General features: G+C 36.1%; 2 protein-coding genes across 2 annotated transcripts; one reads left to right on the forward strand and one right to left on the reverse strand.

Moving 5' to 3' along the window:
- Positions 1-370: 370 nt before the first annotated feature.
- Positions 371-16,505, reverse strand: LOC144970500 (acid ceramidase-like). The gene is made up of 13 exons (XM_078910207.1): positions 16,260-16,505; positions 13,588-13,634; positions 12,271-12,355; positions 11,886-11,975; positions 10,275-10,353; positions 9,376-9,450; positions 8,327-8,372; positions 7,508-7,652; positions 6,556-6,610; positions 4,992-5,158; positions 3,835-4,002; positions 3,091-3,147; positions 371-1,579 (listed from the first exon to the last, which is right to left on the reverse strand). The coding sequence occupies exons 1-13, from the start codon at positions 16,323-16,325 to the stop codon at positions 1,490-1,492; spliced, it is 1,170 nt and encodes a 389-aa protein (XP_078766333.1). The 5' UTR covers positions 16,326-16,505; the 3' UTR covers positions 371-1,489.
- A 92-nt stretch (positions 16,506-16,597) lies between these two features.
- LOC144970501 (thiol S-methyltransferase TMT1A-like) lies at positions 16,598-21,817 on the forward strand. Its single transcript, XM_078910208.1, has 2 exons — positions 16,598-17,196; positions 20,015-21,817. Exons 1-2 carry the CDS (start codon positions 16,666-16,668, stop codon positions 20,243-20,245), a joined length of 762 nt encoding a protein of 253 aa, XP_078766334.1. The 5' UTR covers positions 16,598-16,665; the 3' UTR covers positions 20,246-21,817.

Genomic DNA, 21,817 nt, shown 5'->3' on the forward strand with positions numbered 1-21,817 from the left:
CATACAAGACCATTTCAATTAAGAGTTGCCTGAAGCTTTTAAACTGACCACAACTAAATTGGACAACATTTTTGTAAGTAAAATGAATTTTAATATGAATGGAAACCTAAATATATGTGGAGAAGAAATTTAAAAAAAAAAAAGAAAAAAAATTTGCAGTGATCGAGGACTAAATGTCAAATAAATATATTTCAAAATGGAGTGGAATATTCTTTGGAAAATCGCATATTCTTTTATACATAAAAAAAAAAAAAGAAGAAAAGTAAATAATAATACTTTTAACCATAATACTATAATAATAATAATAATAATAATAATAATAATAATAATAATAATAATAATAATATAATAGTAATAGTAATAATAATAATAATAATAATAATAATAATAATAATAATAATAATAATGATACTTATACCAATAATAATATTATTAATAATGAAATAAAGATGATGACCAAAATAACAACAGTAATGCAATTGCACAACGCAATCTGTTATTGGAAGTCCAAAGACAATTACAGATTGCTATCTGATTGGATGTGCGAAGTCTCAATTACTGAACCCGTTTTAACTTAGAGTGACACGACTAGAACAATTCAAGGAGTTTGAAATAAAAAAACAGCAATGATCCATTTTGTATTTTAAAAAACCACTTTAATTTAAACCAAAAAAATGTTAAGCACACCTTTAATAGTAATCTGTACCTTATATAATAAACATGACAAAAACACAAGCCCTAATAGTTCTGTTCTTCAAAATGATCCCAAATAATATGAAACATGTCTGGGCTATTAACATAGAGGAAGACAATGGGAGTGGTTCACGCCGTTACTTAATCCATGGAGAGTTAAAGAAATAGAACAATTTTTAAAAACCCGAAACAAACAAAAACTAAATAAGTCTAACAAATGCTAAATTTCCTAACATTTACTTAGCATAGAAGGTTATTGGAATGGACTTCTAGAGAAAAAAGCAATTGGAGTTTTTAAAGTTTAAAAAAAAATAAAACAATTCTCTAACATCTTAAAAACTGAATCAACTCTTGGAAAATAACCATAGGGATGAAATCCTCTCAACTGCAAAAGAAACATACAGACTATCTGTAATATCGAAATAGGTTCAATCCCAAAACCCTTAGGTGTGCTCATTAATTTCACAATCTACATAAAACATCAATTTTATACTTCAAAGAGCACTGATATTCTAGACTTACTCCTTTTTCTTCTATACTTAAAAAAATCCCAAAATCACACAATATACAGTACAACTGAACAATAAAAATAAATTGGACCAGGTACCGGAATGAGGAGAAGAAGTTTAAAGGCCACTGGATTAACAACAAAGACAACAACTGATAATACAAAAAAAATGTTTGTTTTGTTAGTTTTTAAGGGTTTTACAGTGGTTGAAACAGATTTAGGTCATAGGAAACCACTAAAACAGCTATAACAAGAACAAAAGACTGTCTGTCAACACATTGAGTGCGTTTACCAAGGAGCACAGGGGTCCTTGCAATCTTGAATGTAGGTTTCCAGTTCCCCAGTCGATACTTTCATCAATGCTGTGTAGGTAGTGAGCTGAAGATAACAGTTAAAAATTTTATATCAGAATAATTATTTCCAAGAGGGATTTAATTCACTTTGAGCTTTTTTTATACAGCGCAATATCAACTCAACATGCTCAAAGCGCTTTACAAGGGGCCCTGGACCAACAGCATCACTTCACATTTAGGATGGGACATGACGCCTGTTAGGCGATGTTACAATCTTTTCAGAAAGGAACAATGCTGTTAACTGCCAGGTACTCAAGTTTACACCTGAGTACGGTGACAATATGAATGGAGAGCTTTTTCCAAGGACTCAACTGTGCCCCGAGCGAGGCTTGAGCCCAGGACCTTCAAAAGTGTGTGTCATACCACAACACCACATTGCCGCAATTTAGTTGGTACAAATTTTGTACAAGGTGGTTTCTTATCTGAATTATAGTTTAAAAATAATTTACAATGAAAATGAACTGAATAGTACAAAGTATAATTGGAGTAAGAGATTGGGTGACTAAGGCATCGCACTTTATACCAGATGGTCATAAGTTTGGGTCCCGCTTTAGGTTCTTTCATTTCATTTCTTTGGGCAAGATTATTAACTTCCAATTAGCTCACTTTGGACAACACGGGTGATTCCTGTTGACACTAAAAGTTTGTTTGATAAATTATCAGTATATTCCTTCATGGAATGCCATGACGACGGCATCTAACAATTGTTAGATGCTGCGCGGAAGGGCCTGATTTAAAAAAAAAAAGAGTATAGTTTTGCAGTTTTTATAGCTTTGATAAATCCTTTTAACAAGGATAAAAAATGCAACGAGGCTGAAAATACTTAAAATGTTCCAAATCCACTTAGACAAAGCAACCCCATTTGATGGTTATTAAATCACAACAGAGGTTAATGCTGAAGTGTTTTGACTTTTGATTGAAGATGCTTAAATCTGCCATGTCAACACGTTTGTTTCAACATTTTGAGTTGATCAAATATTGTCATTATGAAATGCTTTTGAGTGGTTGTGTTATATAAGCATAAATTAGGGTGTATTACTTGTTTTCTTGGTAACAAAAAAAAAATCCACTTTAGTTGTGCTTTCTTAACTGTCATGCTGCTATGGTAGTTCTTCAAAGCCATTAGGCCCATGGAGAAGTTTATCCTGGTTTCTATAGCACGAAATGAACAAAAACAATTATTTGCTACCCTTTGGATTGGACAATCGCAAAGTATTTTCTGCTTGATCTAAAGATCCAGAAACCCAATCACAGCTCGTTGGACAGAGAAGGGGTGGTGTTGGAAAAAAATCTTGACTTCACAAAGCATTGATCTTTTTCTTTGCATGTAAATCAAGTGATCTACCAACGACGTTATCAGGACCGCTACACTGCAATTGTAGATGTAATCATTACAGAAAGAGCTTGCATGCAGCATGGCACAGGACAGCTTCAATTGTTTTTATCTCAGCATATTAAATTCCTTTACGCTTGCAAAAAACATTCAATTTATCGGACCCTCTTTGATAAAAATTTGGATTGTGATCTAATTCTTACCTTATTCAAAACTGGTTGTGAGGATAACACATTAAAGATTCCTGCAAAGCCCACAGCCTGGAAAAAAAAAAGTATTTTAATATGACGTTTTAGCAACTTAATTATCTCAAACATTTATATCCTAAAACATAATGAAAACTTGAGCTTTTATATAGTGCAACATCCACTAAACATGCTCAAAGCGCTTTTCAAGGGTCACTCGCCAACAGCAACACTTAACATGTAGGACGAGACACGACACCTGTGAGACGAACTTACAATTTTTCGGACAGAGACAAAGCTGTTAGTGGCCAGGAAAAAAAAATCTCTACTTCACCTCAGATTGATTTCGGTCCATTGGCATGTGAAGCATTGCTCTACTGTCTGAGCTATCGGGACCTCCACATTGGCTCAAACTTTTCCAATAATACATGCAAGTGTTTTGTGTGGCTATGTAGTCTTGTGGAATGACACTTGCTTTCGGATCTGATAATTGATTCCTTGGAAAAGACTCTTTACTGACAATCTCTCACCATACTCAGGTGTAAATTGAGTACCTGGTTGTTAACAGCATTGTCTCTGTTGAAAAAAATGTATTATCGCCTAACAGGCGTCATGCCTCATTCTATATGTTATGTGTTGCTTTTCGTCAAGGACCCTTTGTAAAGCGCTTAGAATACGTTTAGTGGATATTGCTCTATATAAAAGCTCACTTTTTGGGTTTTTAAAAAAATATTTATGTTCAATGTTCAAAACTGTCCATACCTTTTGTCCAGTCTTGTCCATACACTTGTGTGCTGGGGCTCTCCGGTCATCCAAGAACAGTGGGGCCTCCCAGTGGTCATAGTTGGTTTCTAGAATGTACCATTTTGATGCCTGCTTCATTGTCCAGTAGTGAAGGGATGCTGTCCTGGAGCGTGTGACTACGGATCCCTGTCATAAATGAATTCAGTATCAATGATTTGATGTTAAACCACTTCTTTACCCGTTCGGCCCCATCGAGCCGAGTCTATCCCGGATTCTATAGTGTGAAACAGACAATAGCAATTTCTTGCTATCCTTTGGATAGGACGCTAGTCTATTGCAAAGTACTTTCCGCCGAATCTCATAGACTCAGCTACCCATTCACTACTGGGTGCACAGGGGGGGTCAGAAAAACATCTCGACTGCACCCAGGACTAATCTTGGTCCCTTTGCGTGCGAAGCAAGTGCTATACCAACTAAGCTATCGGGACCCCCAAACCACTTCTTTACAATCATTAACAATTCCTGGAAAATGATATTGAATTAACAAAACATTTTCTTTCACTTAAAAAAAAAATTAATAAATTGAATTTTTCAACATTTACATCTAAAATAAAGAAAATCACTTAATTTGCACGTTTTCAAATTACCTTAAGAACCATCTACCTTGCCTTCCTTAGCATTGATTTCCAGAACTGGTACTAATTTTTTTTTTGCCATGGGCCCATCAGGGCTTGTCTATTTAGGCCCTCATTACTAACAACAAAAACAGAGCATTTATATGTCACAATATTCACAAATCATGCACAAAGTATTTTTACTCATTTTACACCTGAGTAAAGTGAGAGAATGTGAGTAAAGAGCGTTTTCCAAGGACTCAACTATGCTTCGAGCGGGATCGAACCCAGGATCTTCTGATCCGAAAATGAGTGTCATACCACAAGACCACATAGCCGCACTATATCATGATATCTTGCTTATCTATGACATTATTAAAAAGATTCTTGAATGTGTATTGGTAATCTTGGTGCATTAACTCTCTAAAATGCTTCAATTCAATGAACATCAAAAAACTTTGAAAGACAAAGAATTCTCTCTACCCCCCCCCCCCCCCCCAACAGGAAAATATGTAAAATTAACCAAGAAAGCTTTTATGATATGCGTCTTCATCTAAGTACCTGTCCTGACTGGTTTCCCCCTACAATAAAGTAGGCTGGTGCCAAGAGCTTTGTATTGGCCAATTTGAGGACGGCTTCATCATAGCTTGTAGCATTCTCCATCACATCTCTTGTCAAAAATCCCATCCATGACTCGTTGCGGTTACCAAGCAACCATTCGATAACACCTGGAGAAATTAACAAAATGAGAAATTATGATGAATGCATCTATCAATGATTAAGATGATTATGTTTCAAGATGCTCTGAATGGAATGATGAGAAAAATAGGGTATGGAGACGAGCCAGATGAAAACAGAATAAAAAGTCATGGGGTCAGAGCCAAACTCAGGATCCAATAGGCTTCAACAGTCGTAGCATCACTTCCCTCGTAATGACGCATGGTAACTTAGTAACTGGCTCTAAACTACCGGAACAATGGCAGTCGCCATTATGAAATATTTCTCAGACGAGCATAAAAGTGTATCCAGAGGAGAAAAACAAAAATATGATCATGTTTTGACTTTTATACATTCTGATCACATGACATATGAAAAGTTCTAGCCAGCATGAAGAATAAAAAGTATCGATTTTCTTTGTTTCGAACCACGCTGCTTGCCGATGCTGAGTAATGTGACATCAGACTATTGAATCCAAATTGACACGACACCCCGCCAGGCAGAGGGTGTCGTGTCAATTGGATCCTGAGTTTGGCACTGACCCCTTGACTTTTTATTCTCTGTTTTCATCTGACACATCTCCATACCCTATTTTTTCTCATCATTATTGATATAAGTGTCCGCTCCACACTTTTTCTGAATGAAATGAAAACGTTATGTTAAAAAAAAACCCCAATTAAAACAAAATATTTCAATTTAGAACTTTCATACAGCACATACCTTATTTCATGATTGTTGTGCATCTTCTATGTCATAGCACAAGACCGAAGAGCTAGAGTTCAGGTGGTCATTGGTTCCGATAAGTAAGTTATGCATTGATAGAAAGACGACACTACAAGATTTCATAATTTCTAGTCTTATATTTTCAATGCTTTAAGAAGTTATTTTTTCGAAAAAAAAAAATTGGTTTTAGATGCATGTAAACTGATTTTAAAATAAAGGCTGAATCATGAAAAAGACACGGAACTAATAATTTTTATTATGACTGTTAACTCAGATACCATTGATTGTAGTCTATTCATTAACTTATCTTCACATTCATGCAGTTGGATCTAACATTTGGGACAGATGCTTGTTTTAAAGGGTTTCATGGTGCTTGCAACACATTCAGGTCATATCAGCACCAGTGAAAAGGAAGAAAATGGGATAGTAAAAAGTTCTAAAATTACAATTAAATTCCAAAGAAACAGGAAGACAAAGGGGAATGGATGTAAATTCCAAGAGCACACTTAAATATCTCATCCTGACACAAGCACAGGTCCTCACTACGAGGAATACACTCAAATGTTTACAAATCATACATATATAAAACAAAAATAATACAATGCATGACAGAGAGATGATATACAATAAGATGTTTGTGTTTTTAAGGGTTTTACGGCACTTGCAACACTAAGGTCATACAAACCAATGAATCCTCCATCGATATTGAATCTTTCATCCATGGTCATGGTGAATATTTTCTGGAAGCAAATTGCATGAAAAAAAAGACAAATTATATATTTTCTAAATGAGGATTTCTATGTGTAATGTAATAATTTATATAGCACGCCTAATCCACAAGTGCTCTAAGGCACTACACATACAAAGACAATAGGTAACAAAAGGCGAATACTATGACTACTCAAAATACTTCCTTCTTCTCCTCGTATGCCTTTATATCCGGAGTCCAGTTTCAAAGAATATTGTACTCGTCTTTTTTAGTAGTTCTAGCGGGCCAAAAAGTTTTTATGTAGAGAAGTTGCAGAGGGCCATATATCTTCTCTATGGGTTGCGTATTTTCTGCACGGCTGCAGTATATGTTCTGCATCTTCCTCCTCACCACATGAGCAGCCGATCGGTAACTGTGTCAGTTTCATGTGAAAAGCCTGCCTGCATAGAAATGTTTTCAAAAGTTTCCTAAAATTAACTGAGGTCCCGGACACCTTTAATTTCTTTATCTAATTTGTTCCATCCTTTTGGGGCCCCGACAGAGAAAGATTATTCAGCTAAAGATAGTTTACTTATGGGAACACCAATCAGTCATTCATTTTGAGATCAGAGTAGTCTAGCAGGTGTATACAATTCAAGAAACCCAGAGAGATGCTAAATTAAGCATGAAAACAATACACATTAAGAAAAATAAAATATGGATGTATCGTTTTATGTAGATTTCTAGAACTAAAATCCACTTAATATACAGATTCAGGGTCAAAGCAGGTTTGTCGGGGACTTGCAGAATGATGTCTTCACTGATCAATTCAGTAAATTTTCTCTATACAAAGCATTGACATCAATATCACTACTGGTGGTGATTAAAGAAAAAGAACAAAAACCATAAGGCTCAATGTGTTATTCCGACATTTATGAAACAATCTTACAGGTTTGACAGCAGTTAGGATTCCGGTGTAGCCAGCGTAGTTGACAGATTTGAAAACAGTCTTGCCTCCCCTCTGCCAGTCCAGGTTTACAATCAAGGGACGCAACCTCTCAGTGATGCTCCATGTCTTGTTCTTCACATCCCACCTATAGACAAATGGTGATGGAGGCATTGGTAAAGAAAGACTATGATTTTGTTTTGATATCAACTTTAATAATGGGGGAAGTGGCCGAGTAGTTAAGACATTGCATTGTGGCCCAGAGGGTCCTGGGTTCGAGCCCCATTTCAGGCACTTTCGTTTTTTTCCTTGGGCAAGATTATCAACTCCCAATTTGCTCATTTGGGCAACATGGGTGATTTCTGTTGACATCATACATCTTGGTTGATGAATTATCAATATTCCCTTGAGGGATGCCTTGGCGACGATATCTTATGTCATAGTAGAGGGGCATAATTATCAACTTTAGCATCACGTTGTTGAGTTTGCCATTTTGTAATCATAAACTCTTTCATTTTATTTTCTACTTTCAGGGGTTCTGATGAATCAGTTGGTAGAGAAAACACTTCAGATGAGAAGGGACCATGATCGATCCTGGGTGCAGTGGTCAAGACTTTTTTTTTCCCTGACCACCCCTGTCTAGCTAGCAGTGAATGGGTGGTTGAGCCTTGTTAGATCTGGTGGAAAGTACTTTGCGATAGACTAGCACCCAATCCAAAGGATAGCAAGCTTTAGCTTTTGTCCATTTCATGCCACTGAAACTGGGATAAACTCCGGCTCCATGGGGCGAAAGTCTCTAAAAAAAACTTTTAAAAAACTTACCCCATAAATAATCCAAAGTCCAGGTTTCTTGCATGGTATAGTTGTCCTGTCAAGGGAAAATAAAACAAATTTCAGATCATGGACTTGTTAAAAAAAACAGTAAATCATAAGTTTGTCTTGTGACAAACATACTATTTGTTGTGAAATCAATATATACTATTGGTCAGAAGGGGGGGGGGGGGGGGAATCGATATTTATCTCCTACCAAACCAGACGACATTATAAATATAGTATGCAACATACAATACCGAGGCATAAAAAAAATTGCATCAAAATGTATCTTCTTCCCCCTATTTTTCCCTTTGAAATTAATTTTTAAAATAAAAAATTGAGCTTTTATATAGTGCAATCTCCACTCAGCGTGCTCAAAGTGCTTTGTAAGGGTCCCTGGCCGACAAGGATGGGACATGACACCTGTAAGGCGATATTACATTTTTTTCGGACAGAGACAACGCTGTTAATGACCAGATGCTCCTTTTACACCTGAGTAGAGTGAGAAATGTGAGTAAAGAGCCTTTTCCAAGGACTCAACTATGCGTCGAGCGAGGCTCGAATCCAGGACTTTCCGATCCGAAAGCGAGTGTCATACTGCAAGACCACATAACCGATATATAAGTATATTTTTGTAATGAAGAAAGTATCTCTTAAACAATTACTGTCTTGTTTTGATGTTATCTCGTTATATTGTCAGAGATTAGGAATACTAACACAAATAAAAAATGGAGAAAAAAGACAAACAATTAATTGCATATTTACCTTTGAAAGAAAAGTAATAATACATATCTGTGGGTGCAAAAGATTATTCCTACACTGCCTTTGTTTTAAAAAAACACAACATACGCAATGTTAACCAAATAGCACATATGGTGTTTTTCAATAAAACAGTACTAAAATAATATTTTAAAAAGCGACAATGCAATCTATAAGATGGTCAAGGAAACACAGAGCGGTATAGACAATTGAACATGAGTGATCTCCCCTCTCAATCCTCAATGGAAGGAAACCACACCTTAACTCAGAATTGAAGTTAAACTATTGATTGTGCTTACCTTGTGGGTCCTCAGCCACAATGGAGGTACACACCGTGAACACTTCATAGAAAAGGTTGTACAAGATCATCTCCCCTGAAGTGCAAATTAAGAGAAAAAAAATGATTTTCAATATTAAAGAGATGAATTTATTTTGAAAGTTTATAGTACAGTATGATGCCTGAACTTTTCAAAAGCAAACAAAGTTTCACCTTTACACCAGGGTTTTCTGTCATTTTACATTATTTTTTTGATTACTTTCCAAATGAATCTATCTAAAAGCAAGTTTTAACAGTACAGTCAAGTTAAGAAAAAGAAAAATATAATAATCGAAATCTTAAGTTATCTGACATTGAATTATATGATATCCTAAACCTACCCCCCCCCCCCCCCCCCCCCCCCCCACCTAGAAACCAGCAACACGATTCCACGAAGATGAATACACTCAAATGTTTTTAAAAAAAACAAAAAAAAACAAAATAACAACAGTACATAACAGAGAGATGATTTACAATGAAAATAATATAATCTCCCAAAACTATAACTATACATTCAACTGTTTCCCTCATCTAGTAAAATGGGTGACTGGGTTGTCGAAAGACGTAAAGCTTTAAAGTGCGTCTGTGGGCGTGTAAGCATTCAAGATTTAAGAATGGGATAAGTTTAAAAATAGAATGAAGGAGTATTAAAGGAAGAATCTGCGTGTGTCAAGTCTAAGAAAATACAGGAAAAAGACCCTTATGGTGATAGATGTATTTCAACTATCATAATGTATTATGTTAAAAAATTATAAACTTTGCTATGTCACGAAGGGGACATATCCCTTAGAACCATATAATTTCAGTGTAGTGCAATTGAGCAGATTTTGGATATCACTGATTTCGATCCTGTACAACAACAACCTAACCATCCAGCCTTACCCAAGTTGATTCCTGTGCTGTCAGCAAGACCTTTCAACTCTCCTCCAAATGGGTAGGGTAGAGTCTTGTCCAGAGATCCCTGAAGAAAGAAATAACAATATGAGGAAATTTCCACCATTTACTAATTTTACCTTTCCAAATCCACTGCCTGAAGCTTGGGAAATAATAATGGCTTTAATGTAAACTTCTTTGTGGTCGTTATAGTAGCCTCTTAAATAGAGGATCCGGACTGTAGTTCACATTTATGAATTTCACGACAGACACACATACATATACAATGATGATTCATCTTAACCAGAGCTGCCAACCTCTCCTGACAGAAAGAGGAAGATTGGTTGCCAAAAAGAGGAAGATTTAAGGAAAAAGAGGAAGATTCACTTTCCACATTGATTTCATTGGTAAATGTGAGTATTGAGTTACAATCATTACTCGACTACATAAAATTAAATATTCGATACCACAGGAATAGTAATGGTATAGAAGAGTAAAGTTTGCTGCCCCAAACGTAAACAATAACAAGTTGCTAGTGACTTCCGTTAGGGACCGGAATAATTTACGCACAATATAGGTCTCCCAATTTTGTAGTTTGAGTTGTAGGCAATACACTTTCAGTATTGAAAATATGTTTACATAAAATCTAACAGTTGCAAAAATAATAATATAAGGCTAAATTATTATGAAAATCAGGCTCCGAATAATTCTCGTTTTGTTCACACCAGCGCAGTAATTTGCTCTGGTCTAAAAATAGATAGACTGTAACTTTTGATAAATTTTAGAAAATGTTACCTTTTGTTCCATAAAATATCCATATCTAGACATTATTTGATGCATGATCGAGTATTTATGAATATGTGTTTCTTTTGCCACCTAACAGCCAAATTTTAAAGGTTATTTTTTTCTATTATTTACATTGGAACGTGAGCTGTCAAGACAGGAACATGTGGTTTGCCACGTGCTTCTCGACCTTTGTTTACGTTTGGGGCACCTTCCTTTACTCTTCTATATAGTAATATATTCTGGAATATACGATATCGATACCAGATATTAGTGTAATCGCACAGCACATAAAATATGACTTGAATTGAAGTGAGTAAAATTATTTTTTTTGGGCCACGCAATATACAATTGACTACATAGCCAATCCGAGACCGACAGCTGAATAAAAAGCGGACAAAATGAGGAAAAAAGCGGAAAAGCGGACCATCATGTGAAAAAGCGGACAATTCCGCTTTTTTGGCGGTAGGTTGGCAGCTCTGTCTTAACAATGCCACTACCACATTATCTCATTCGTGTGCAGTGTTTCATTCATCCTGATTAGTTGATAAAGGGGAAACCCGAAACATCCATTTTATCTGTTTTCATATATTAAATTAAAGTTTACATTCATTTTCATTGTTATTTATTCCCTATAATTGTGACAAGAAGCTGGGATGTGGCCAATCAAAGGTTAAACCCTGAAACAGCAGAAAACGAGTTAGTTGACAAATGGTAATGAAAGACTTGCCACTGATTTTTGACATACATATAACACCTCTACAAATTATTAAAAAAAAAAAAAAAAGAAAAAAGAAAGCTGGATGTGCATCTTTGCTTCCAATGATTACAACTTACCCCATACGAATCAATGAAGCTCATGACTTTCTCAGCCAAGCCACCCCAATCTTTCAGGAAATCCTTGAATCCAGCCAACAAATACTTGATCTAGGATGATAGAAAACACAACATTTGTATTAGTCCTTGGTGTTAGGAAAGTTATAACGATAATGATAATAATAATAATAACAATAATAATAATAACAATAATAATAATAATAATAATAATAATAATAATAATAATAATAATAATAATAATAATAATAATAATAATAATAATAATAATAATAATAATAATATAAAATTAATAATAATAATATTAATTAAAAAAAAAAAAATAATAACAACATTAATAATACAGCAGCTGCTGCTGCCGATGATAATAATAATAGCAAATACTAACTGCAGGGCCTTTCTCTTTGGCAAGTTGATCCCATCTTTTCTCGGGTGGCAAATCAAGATTGATGACATACGAAGAGACTTTTGTTCTGTGAATAAATAAATCAACAGTTAAAAAAACAAAATAAACATGAGCTTTTATAGAAAGCAATATTCACTAAACATGCTTGAAGCGCTTTACAAGGGGTTCCCCGCCAATAGGGAATGAGATTAGCAGAAGAGTAGCGTCCCTTGTTTGTTTTTGTTTTTAAGGGTTTTACGGCGCTTGCAACACATTTAGGTCATATCAGCACCAGTAAAAAGGAAGAAAATGGGATAGTAAAAAGTTCTAGAATTACAAATAAAGCACCCAAGAAAAAGTAAGACATAGGGGAACTGGGAACAAATAGGGATCAGATGTAGATTCCAAGAGCACACTATCAAAGTACTTAGTTTGAGACCACCTATAAGTCTCATCCGGACACAAGCACAAAATCCAACAAAGAGGAATACACTCAAATGCTTACATTATAAATTCAAAATAAAAATATAATAATACATAACAGCGAGATGATTTACAAGGAAACAAATATCATCTCCCAAAACAAAAACTATGCATTTGACTGTTTCCCTCCCAGCTAGGACTCCGGCCAGGGCCAGGACAAAACCAAGTAATCTCAATCTAAGACAAAGAAAGCATGTTGGAAAACAGATATAAGTGGATAGAAGACACAGTATGTACCCCCCTGCCCACTATGGCAGGTCAGGAACCCCACCCAGGTAGCGTCCCTTGATTGGATGTCACCTTACAGAGAGAACGTCAATTTGGTTTTGAAGTGTCTCAAGCCGCTTTCACCAAAGCGAGGACGAGAGACGCATGTGCACAACCAACATGACGTTCTCTCTCTAATAACTTTTCCGCCGGTGACGTCCAATCAAGGGATGCTACTCTTCCGCTAATCTCATTCCCTATAGGAACACTAAACATGTAGGACAAGACATGGCACCTGTTAGATGATATTACAATTTTCTTCAGACAGAGACAACACAGTTAATGGCCAGGAACTTATTTTACACCGGAGTACGGTGAGAAAATGTGAGTAAAGAGCATTTTCCAAGCACTACTAAGCACCGCTCAGAGCAGGACTCGAACCCAGGACCTTCCAATCCAAAGGCAAGTGCCATACTGCCAGACCACATAGTTGCACAGTATTGTATTGAGAGTTTTGGTCACAATCACTGAAAATTATTTTCCATGCTAGTTGCTTTCATAGTCTTTTTCCCCCATGGATGATATCAAATAAAAATTCTAATTATAATAGTGAATATAAAGCACACTTACTTTGGATCAGGAGGGTATTTGCCTGTTTCACACGTCACTGAAACATTCTGAAAATAAAATTACATTTTATTAGTTATAAAGTCCTAGATTAAGGCCTACAACAATAAAAACAAACTCAAAGAAAATGTTAGTTTTTTTTGGTTGTTTTAAAGTAAAAAAAACCCAAAACAAACTGAATAATTTCGAGGTTTGGCAAATCTGATGTAAATTCTTTTGTTTTGTTTTTTTTGTTTAAAGAGTTTTACGACGCTTGCAACACATTAAGGTCATATCATCGTGAGTAAAAAGGAAGAAACGTTCTGGAATTACAATTAAAGCAGCCAAGAAAAAGTAAGACAAAGGGGAATTTGTTCAAAAAGGGAACAGATGTAGATTCTAAGAGCACACTATCAGTGTATTAGTTTGAGATCACCTAAATGTCTAATCCTGATGCAAGTTTCGAGGTACACAATGTCATCATAGCCTTCATTTCTTTTCTCTTGTTCTTCCTCAGATATTTACTCCTTGTGGGGCGTTTCGCTTATATTTTTCCGGAATAAATCTTTTTAAAATGTGAAGTCTGCCTTTCTCATGGTTCCCCACAGAGTTGATTTTGAAACAGCATTTTTAATATTGCATTAATATTGTTTTCATTGAGTCTTCTTTTCAATTGTACGTATATCCTTGTGAAGTATATCAGTATTAAAATCAACTATCGGGAGCCTCTGTAATGTAATGGTAGCAAGTCCGACCAGTAATCAGAAGGTCTGAGATTCGATCCCCAGTCAAGGTAGACTGATTTTTAGGATGTTTTTTTTTTCTTCTTCTATTTTCCTTTCTAGCTTTATCTGGCAGCGTTTCAAACACACTTGTCTAGATATATATCTTACACTGGTGCCTGCTCTCTAATTTCTCAATTTGATATTTTCAAAAATAGAAATGGAATATCTTCGTCCATCTCATTCTCTCGTGTATAACTGTTATATGATGCAAGCGAGAGTTCACAGCGTAAAACGAATACCCCTGTGACTTGTGAAGAATATTGGTATCAAAACTTTCCCAACTATCGGGAGCTTCTGTCTTGTAATATCTGACCATTAATCAGGTCTGAGATTCGATCTCCAGTCGAGGTAGACTTGATTTTTTTTTCTTGTATTTTTGTTTGTTTGTTTTTAAGGGTTTTACGGCGCTTGCAACACATTAAGGTCATATCAGCGCCAGAAAAAAGGAAGAAAATGGGATAGTAAAAAGTTCTAGAATTACAATTAAAGCATCCAAGAATAAGGCAGACAAAGGGGAATTGGTTCAAATAGGAAACAGATGTAGATTCCAAGAGCACACTATCATTGTAGTTAGTTTGAGATCACCTAAAAGTCTCATCCAGAAACAAGCACAGGTCCCCAATAAGAGGAATACACTCAAATGTCTATAAATCATATGTTAAAAATCAAAAGAGTAACAGTACATAACAGAGATGATTTATAAGGAAAAAAATATCATCTCCCAAAACTATAACTACACATTCAACTGTTTCCCTCTCAGCCAAGGACTCCGACCAAGGTCAGGACTAAACCAAGCAATCTCACTCCAAGACAAAGACAGAAAGCAATTGGAAAACAGATAAGAGGGGATAGAAGACACAGCAAGTACCTCCCTGCCCGCTATGGGAGGTAGGAACCCCACCCAGCAGTATTTCTTATTATTATTAAATAAATCAAACTTTTTATTTTTTTAATTAGGGAGAGCCCCCCCCCCCCCCCTTCTGAATCTCCCTCTCCCTATTTTTCTTTAAGTAATCAGTGGCAACCTCAATGCTTTTTTTTTTTTTCCAAGTGGCAATTCGGACTCGAGTCTGAATATAGTCTCCCGTGACTATTCAGACTCAACTCTTATGGGCGTACGCAAATGCAAGGTGAACACGGCACGGGCAGTGGACAAAGAGTGTGACTGATAGAAGCAGAAGAAGAGTTCAGAGAAAATTCTGTTTTGCCAATATCAGACGACACAACTGATTGATATCCCTACCTCGAATTTTAGATGGATTGTTGTCTCTAATTCCTGATTTTATTTGGATAACCTGTAAAGTTGTTGGAAAAGCTTTTCCTTTATACCAGTTGCTTTGGCTAACATCTGTTCTTTTTGAAAGGTTTTAACTCGTTTCTTTTAAATTTCTAATGGACTTCCAATTTATCAATGATTTTGTCTTCCTCGCCAAATAAAGCGGGTTTAGGCTACCTGTTGATAATAGTAACTATTACCATTATTGTTGTTTTCATTTTAAATTTAAATTTTATGTAATTGTCAATGTTAAAATAAAAATGGGATGCCTTCCGAAAGCTCCTACATTCCCAATATTCTCGTTCTAGTATATAAGGGGGTTTGGGAGGGTGGGGGGGGGGACTTTTTTTTATAATGTTCTAGTAGGGGGTTTGGGAGGGGGGAGATAAAAAAAAGAGTCCCCCCCCCCCCCTCCCAAACCCCCTACTAGAACAATATAAAAAAAACACAAGAATACTAGGGATGTGTAGGAGCTTTCGGAAGGCCTCCCGAATAACTTGTTGATTGTACATGCCAATTGGAGTTTGAGTCCGAATACCTACCCACAGGGGACTATTCAGACTCGAGTCCTAATTGCTGCAGCGGGTTTTTTTTTTGGGGGTGGGGTGTGGGTGTTTTTTAATTATTTTTTTTACCTGTGCGATTGTCAAGGATGAGAAGAAACCAAGAACAAAAACAAGGAAAATCTCTTTGAATTTCATTCTGAAGGCAGAACCTCTTTCCGGAAAAAAATCTTTGTTTAGATCTAAGTCCACAGTCTGTTTCCAAGCAGAAAAGGCCTATTTTATGGCAAATGACATCAGATAAGAATGAAAATCTGAAAATTGAAAATCACGAGACGTACCTAACCTACAGATCAAGGTGTAAATTCACGTGAACTCGAGTCTCGGGTATTATGTGAACTGTGAACTCTGACCCAATGATACAATGTTTACATTTCCCGGTTATTGAGAACCAAGACCCGTGCCGAAGTTCCAAATTTGTTGGATTCTCAGATGCGCACGTTTCCACTGTGATTATTGTTTATATCTCGAATTAGCGATGGGAATCTTAGATGCTCAATTGCAATATATTATATTCAGTATTATTCTACCTGCTGCGATGATTTTTATCATAATCCGATGGTATTTTGATTTGAAGTTTGTGAAAATACGGACTTGGGTAGAGGCCAAATGGTTGATAGTCACACATAAACGATTGAAAAACGAAAAGAAACTATTGTTTGGACACTTGAATCGAATGGGATTTGGAGATAAGCTAAGTAGACGTCAAAAATCAATTCCGTTGCATATTTTGGAAATAGGAGTCGGAGCTGGGAGAAATTTTGATTTCTATCCAGAAAGAGCCATCGTGACTTGCCTGGACCCCAATTCTTACCAAGAGAGTTACATCAAACAATCTATAAAGGATGCAAAGAAAAGACTCAAGTTTAATAAATTTGTCAAAGGATTTGCAGAGGACATGAAAGGAATTGAGGACAACACGTTTGACATTGTCATATGTACTTTGTCCCTTTGCACTGTTCGGAATCCGGATGCCGCTTTGCAAGAAGTTAGACGTGTACTGAAACCGGTAATGGTCTATTTCCTTTTTTGTTTATTTTATGAAATATTTATCAATTCTTTTTGACAGGTTCTATTTAGTAAGGCAATGGTCATTGTACTCACCTCATGGACTTAAAATGTGAGTCTAGATTGTGAGCTCTTGTAATTTAAAGGCCTTTTTGATTGATTTGAATTAAAATAGAAGGCACATGTCCACAATTTATATATATATATATATATATATATATATATATATATATATGTATATATATATATATATATATATATATATATATATATATATATATATATATATATATATATATATATTCCACCTTATATTTATAGTTTTCTCATCAAGTTTCCAAACATGAGGCAAATGTAGAACACTATCCACTCAAAATGCTCAAAGCACTTAATGTGATTCCAAGCCAATAGCAACACTTAGCTTATGTAGGACAAGACATATGGCCTGTGAGGTGCTATCACAATGGGATTTTTTAAAACACGCTATTTGTGGCTAGATGGCCATTTTACACCCAAGTATGGTGACAGAATGTGAATAAAGGTCCTTTCCTAAGGACTCAACTTTGCACTCCCCCCCCCCCCCCTTTTCTCCTTGAGCAGAACGAACCAGGAACCTTCAGGTGCAAAAGCAAGGGCTATACTACAAAGATGAAAACATAATTGAAGATGAACACGTTAGCTCATGAGTGAACAGTAATTTTTAAAAATTAATTATCACTACAAGGTCCAGCTTTCAAGGTAAGTGGAGAATGCATTTTAAAAAGATACATCATCATCTTGAAAATGTTGTTGTTGGGAGATATGAGGCGCAAATGTCAAGTTATCTTTAGGTCGAACTCAGCCGGGTGAAACTGGTGGCCTGGACAGTGACTGTGGGTTTGACAACACTCCCAGGCATTGGACAGTCCCCGCTGTTTCTCTGATGTCTACTATAAGTAAGTCATTTAAGAAGGGTCATCACTCTACAAAACTATTTTGGGATATCCAGAGCAAGGGGATAGCTCCTGACACAACTCGTCCTTTCATGGTCTTTTATGAGACAAATTGGTAACAAGTCCAGGCACAGGGAAGCTAATCTTTTGACTCGTGCAGAACTTTGTCACAACCTATGGGAAAAAAAACTTAGTGAATAACATAAGTAGTTCTTTAGAGTCAAAAGGCCCATAGAGGTGGGGCATATCTGGGTTTCTACATCATTAAACGGATGATAGCAGGACGATTGCTACTACCCTTGAATAGGAAGCTAAACTATTAGAAAGTACTTTCCACCAGATCTTACAGACCCAACTACCCAATCACTGCTGGGTGGACAGGGTGATCGGAAAGTTGTAAAAAAATCTTGACTTCACTGGGGATGGATCCCAGTCCCATTGTATCCCTTTCTTTGTATGTGAAGCGTATGCTTTACCAACTCCACTCTTGGGACCCCCTGAATAACATCAGGACTGTAGGTAAGCAGCCCTGTGCAGCTATGCAGTCTTGTGGTATGACACTCGCTTTCAGATCGGACGATCCTGGGTTCAAGTCCCACTCTGAGTGGTGCATAGTTGAATCCCTGAAAAAGGCTCTTTACTCACATACTCTCACCATACTTGGGTGTAAAATGAATTCCTGGCCGTTAGTAGCGTTCTCTCTGTCAGAAAAGAAATTCTAATATCGTCTTAGAGGCATCATGTCTTGTCCTACATGTTCAGAGTTGTTTTGCTGTTGACTATAGACTCGTTGTGAAGCACTTAGAGCATTTTTAGTGGATATGGCACTATCTATATATGTGCTCAAGCTTTTGTTTTTAAAAAAAAAAAAATTCCCAATGAAACTGACATTTTCTATTCCATAACCTGTGACAGGACTGTGACTGTGACCATAACACAAACTTCATGATAAGACTGCAATTCTGCCGTACTCTGTAAGAACCCATGTTTAAAAATTTGGCCCGAAAACTCATCCTTCAAATATCGAACAATTTAAATGACCCTCATTTTTGAAAAAAACTCTCAAACCTGGGACTTCACGAAGTCCCAGGTTTGAGAGGTTTTTTTTCAAAGACGAGGGTCATTTAAATTGTTCGATATTTGAAGGACGAGTTTTCTGGCCAAATGTTTAAATATGGGTTTTCACAGAGTACAGCAGATTTATAGAAGCACTCACAAGGCTCACTCAGCCAAACACTATCCATCCTAGAGATGACAGAGTGGATAAGTCTAAGTCATTGTGCAATCACCCACGGTTGAACCCTTTTTCAGCATCTTTTGAACAAGAAACATAACAACAACCCATATTGTACACTTTACACATATTAATTTCCTCTTAAAGTAAAGTTACCCCATTTAAATTTGTTGCTGATACACCATTTGTCATTATCCTCAACAATTGAGCTGATGAGCAAAACATCTCTTCCATCTCTTTTCAATTTCACCAATTTCCATGTCACAATGAATTAAGTCTTTTATCTCTTTTTTTTTCTTCTGGAGGTTAACTTTAGTACTTATTCTCCCTCCTTTTGCTTTCAAGAATACTGAGCAGGTGTTTGAACAGTTATCATAGGTTCTTCTATTCCTCTATATTATCTTTCTATTTGTCCTCGTACAGAAATGTGACCACTTTGTTTTGTTCATCCCCTGACGGGAGTCCTTTTCTGTTTAGGAAGCAATACTGATGCAACCATAATTAAGATAGATAAGATGGATGGATGTGAGCGTTCATGTTTTTCAGAGATAGAGACAAAATTTTCCCTATAAGTCATCAGAGTGAATGTTACCACCTTTCATTATGATTTAATTTTACTATTTAAAATTTTTTTTTTTATTATGTGTTCACAGGGTGGGAAATTTTTATTTCTGGAACATGTGGCATCGCCAAAAAGAACTTTAACTCGATGGATTCAAGACAGAATTCAGAAAGTTTGGGGATACGTTACAGGTGGATGCCATTTAAATTGTGAAACCTGCACTTATCTAGATCGTGCAGATTTCTCCGAAGTCAGTTATCAACATTTCAATCTTGAATTTGGCCTTGTCAGATCGTGGATATACGGAATTGCTACTAAGTGAAACTTATCGAGATTCATTTTCATATTTGTTGCTACTTAGACTTGTGATGGACTGACAAACCGAATCAGGAGTCCAATAAAAACAATTAAGTGCACAATCCTCTGTCAGTGAATTACAATCTCAGTTTTTAAAACAGTTTAATGTCAAAGTTCACCTATACAAAAAAACTTGCATTGGATAGCAGTTGCTCATGGTATAGTTAGAATGAAGATTATGTCACTCAGGCCTTTGTTATTGTTTTTTGCCATCCATGTTTGTGAGTAATTCTCACTAAACTGTATTAACCATGTTATAAATGTACAAGGTTACACATAGTTTTGTGTGTTGGTCCATTATACTTCCGGATGGCAATGTTGTGAGTTTCTTAGCCAAGCGCACACTATTAATAAGCACGAAATTTCTGCAATAATTCATTCATTAAACTGAGAAACAAATGGAAAATTTGAAAATCACTTTTTTTTCATGTCGAGATTTTGACCGAATTTGAAAAAAATCTACCAATAAAAAAAATATTTGGACAATATTAAGGACCAGTGGGCTTTCCCATCATTTTAAAAAACTCACTTTTCCTCGTGCAAAACCTATCCCGGGTGTGTTAAAAAAAAATCTGAACCCTCCGTCCTCTGTTCACCCAGCATTGAATGGGTAGCTAGGTCTGTTACCTTTAGATTGAATGGAGAGAACTTTCCATTTGACATGTCCTATCCAAAGGGTAGTATGCAATTGCTACTGTCCATTTGATACTATGGAATAGATCTGATAAACTTTGGCTCATGGATCTTATGGCTCTGAAGGTCTATTTTTTAGCTTAATAATAAAAAATGCTATCCCAGTAACTTTACCAAAATCTTTATATAGTTGGGAATAGTCCACTTATCCTTAAATTCTACCATTACCATTTATAGGGGGTCCTGATAGCTCAGTTGGTAGAGCACCCGCTTCACATGCAAAGGGACCGAGATCGATCCCTTGTGCAGTTGAGATTTTTTTCTGACCCCCCTTGTCCATCCAGCAGAGTCTGTTAGATTTGGCTGAAAGTATTTTGCGATAGACTAGCAACCTATCCAAAGGATAGCAAGCAATTGGTATTGTCCGTTTCACGCTATAGAAACCGGGATAAACTCCGGCTCCATGGGCCGAATGGCTCTGAAGGTCTACTACCTCTGTACGACTATTTATAACATAATTTTGCTAACTGTTGTCATGACACTCTCCTTTTTTAATAAACGATAATTGTGCAATATGGGATTTAGGTTTCAACAAAATATTGATTTTACAGCATCTTTTGCTTGTATCGCAAACTCATTCCCAGCAATAACCGACACATTCTGTCAGACCACTACACAAATGTTGTTGATTGTTACAACCTTACAAAATTCCGAACTTGTTGATGTTATAAAATCTGTTCCATTTTTTTTACAAAACGTTTTTAAAACATTATGTTTGGATTCTTGTAAACTGTTACTGATTTATAATTTGTGTGCATGGAGCTGTACAACAGAAAATTCGCAATATAGTTTAGTATATTATAATTATTACTATGTCTTTTTTATGATTGATAATATTATTATT

The sequence above is a fragment of the Berghia stephanieae genome, chromosome 4 (genome assembly GCF_034508935.2).
Source record: "Berghia stephanieae isolate SIO BIC M18660-M18661 chromosome 4, UCSD_Bste_1.3, whole genome shotgun sequence".
NCBI lineage: Eukaryota > Metazoa > Mollusca > Gastropoda > Nudibranchia > Aeolidiidae > Berghia > Berghia stephanieae.

Bases quoted from the DNA above. Each gene is read 5' to 3' on its own strand.
- LOC144970501 (XM_078910208.1), top strand. From the start codon at position 16,666: ATGGGAATCTTAGATGCTCAATTGCAATATATTATATTCAGTATTATT. The intron at 17,197-20,014 runs GTAATGGTCTAT...ATGTGTTCACAG, and splicing joins TTAGACGTGTACTGAAACCG to GGTGGGAAATTTTTATTTCT.
- LOC144970500 (XM_078910207.1), bottom strand. From the start codon at position 16,325: ATGAAATTCAAAGAGATTTTCCTTGTTTTTGTTCTTGGTTTCTTCTCA. The intron at 13,635-16,259 runs GTAAAAAAAATA...TTTTATTTTCAG, and splicing joins CATCCTTGACAATCGCACAG to AATGTTTCAGTGACGTGTGA. The intron at 12,356-13,587 runs GTAAGTGTGCTT...ATTTATTCACAG, and splicing joins AAATACCCTCCTGATCCAAA to AACAAAAGTCTCTTCGTATG.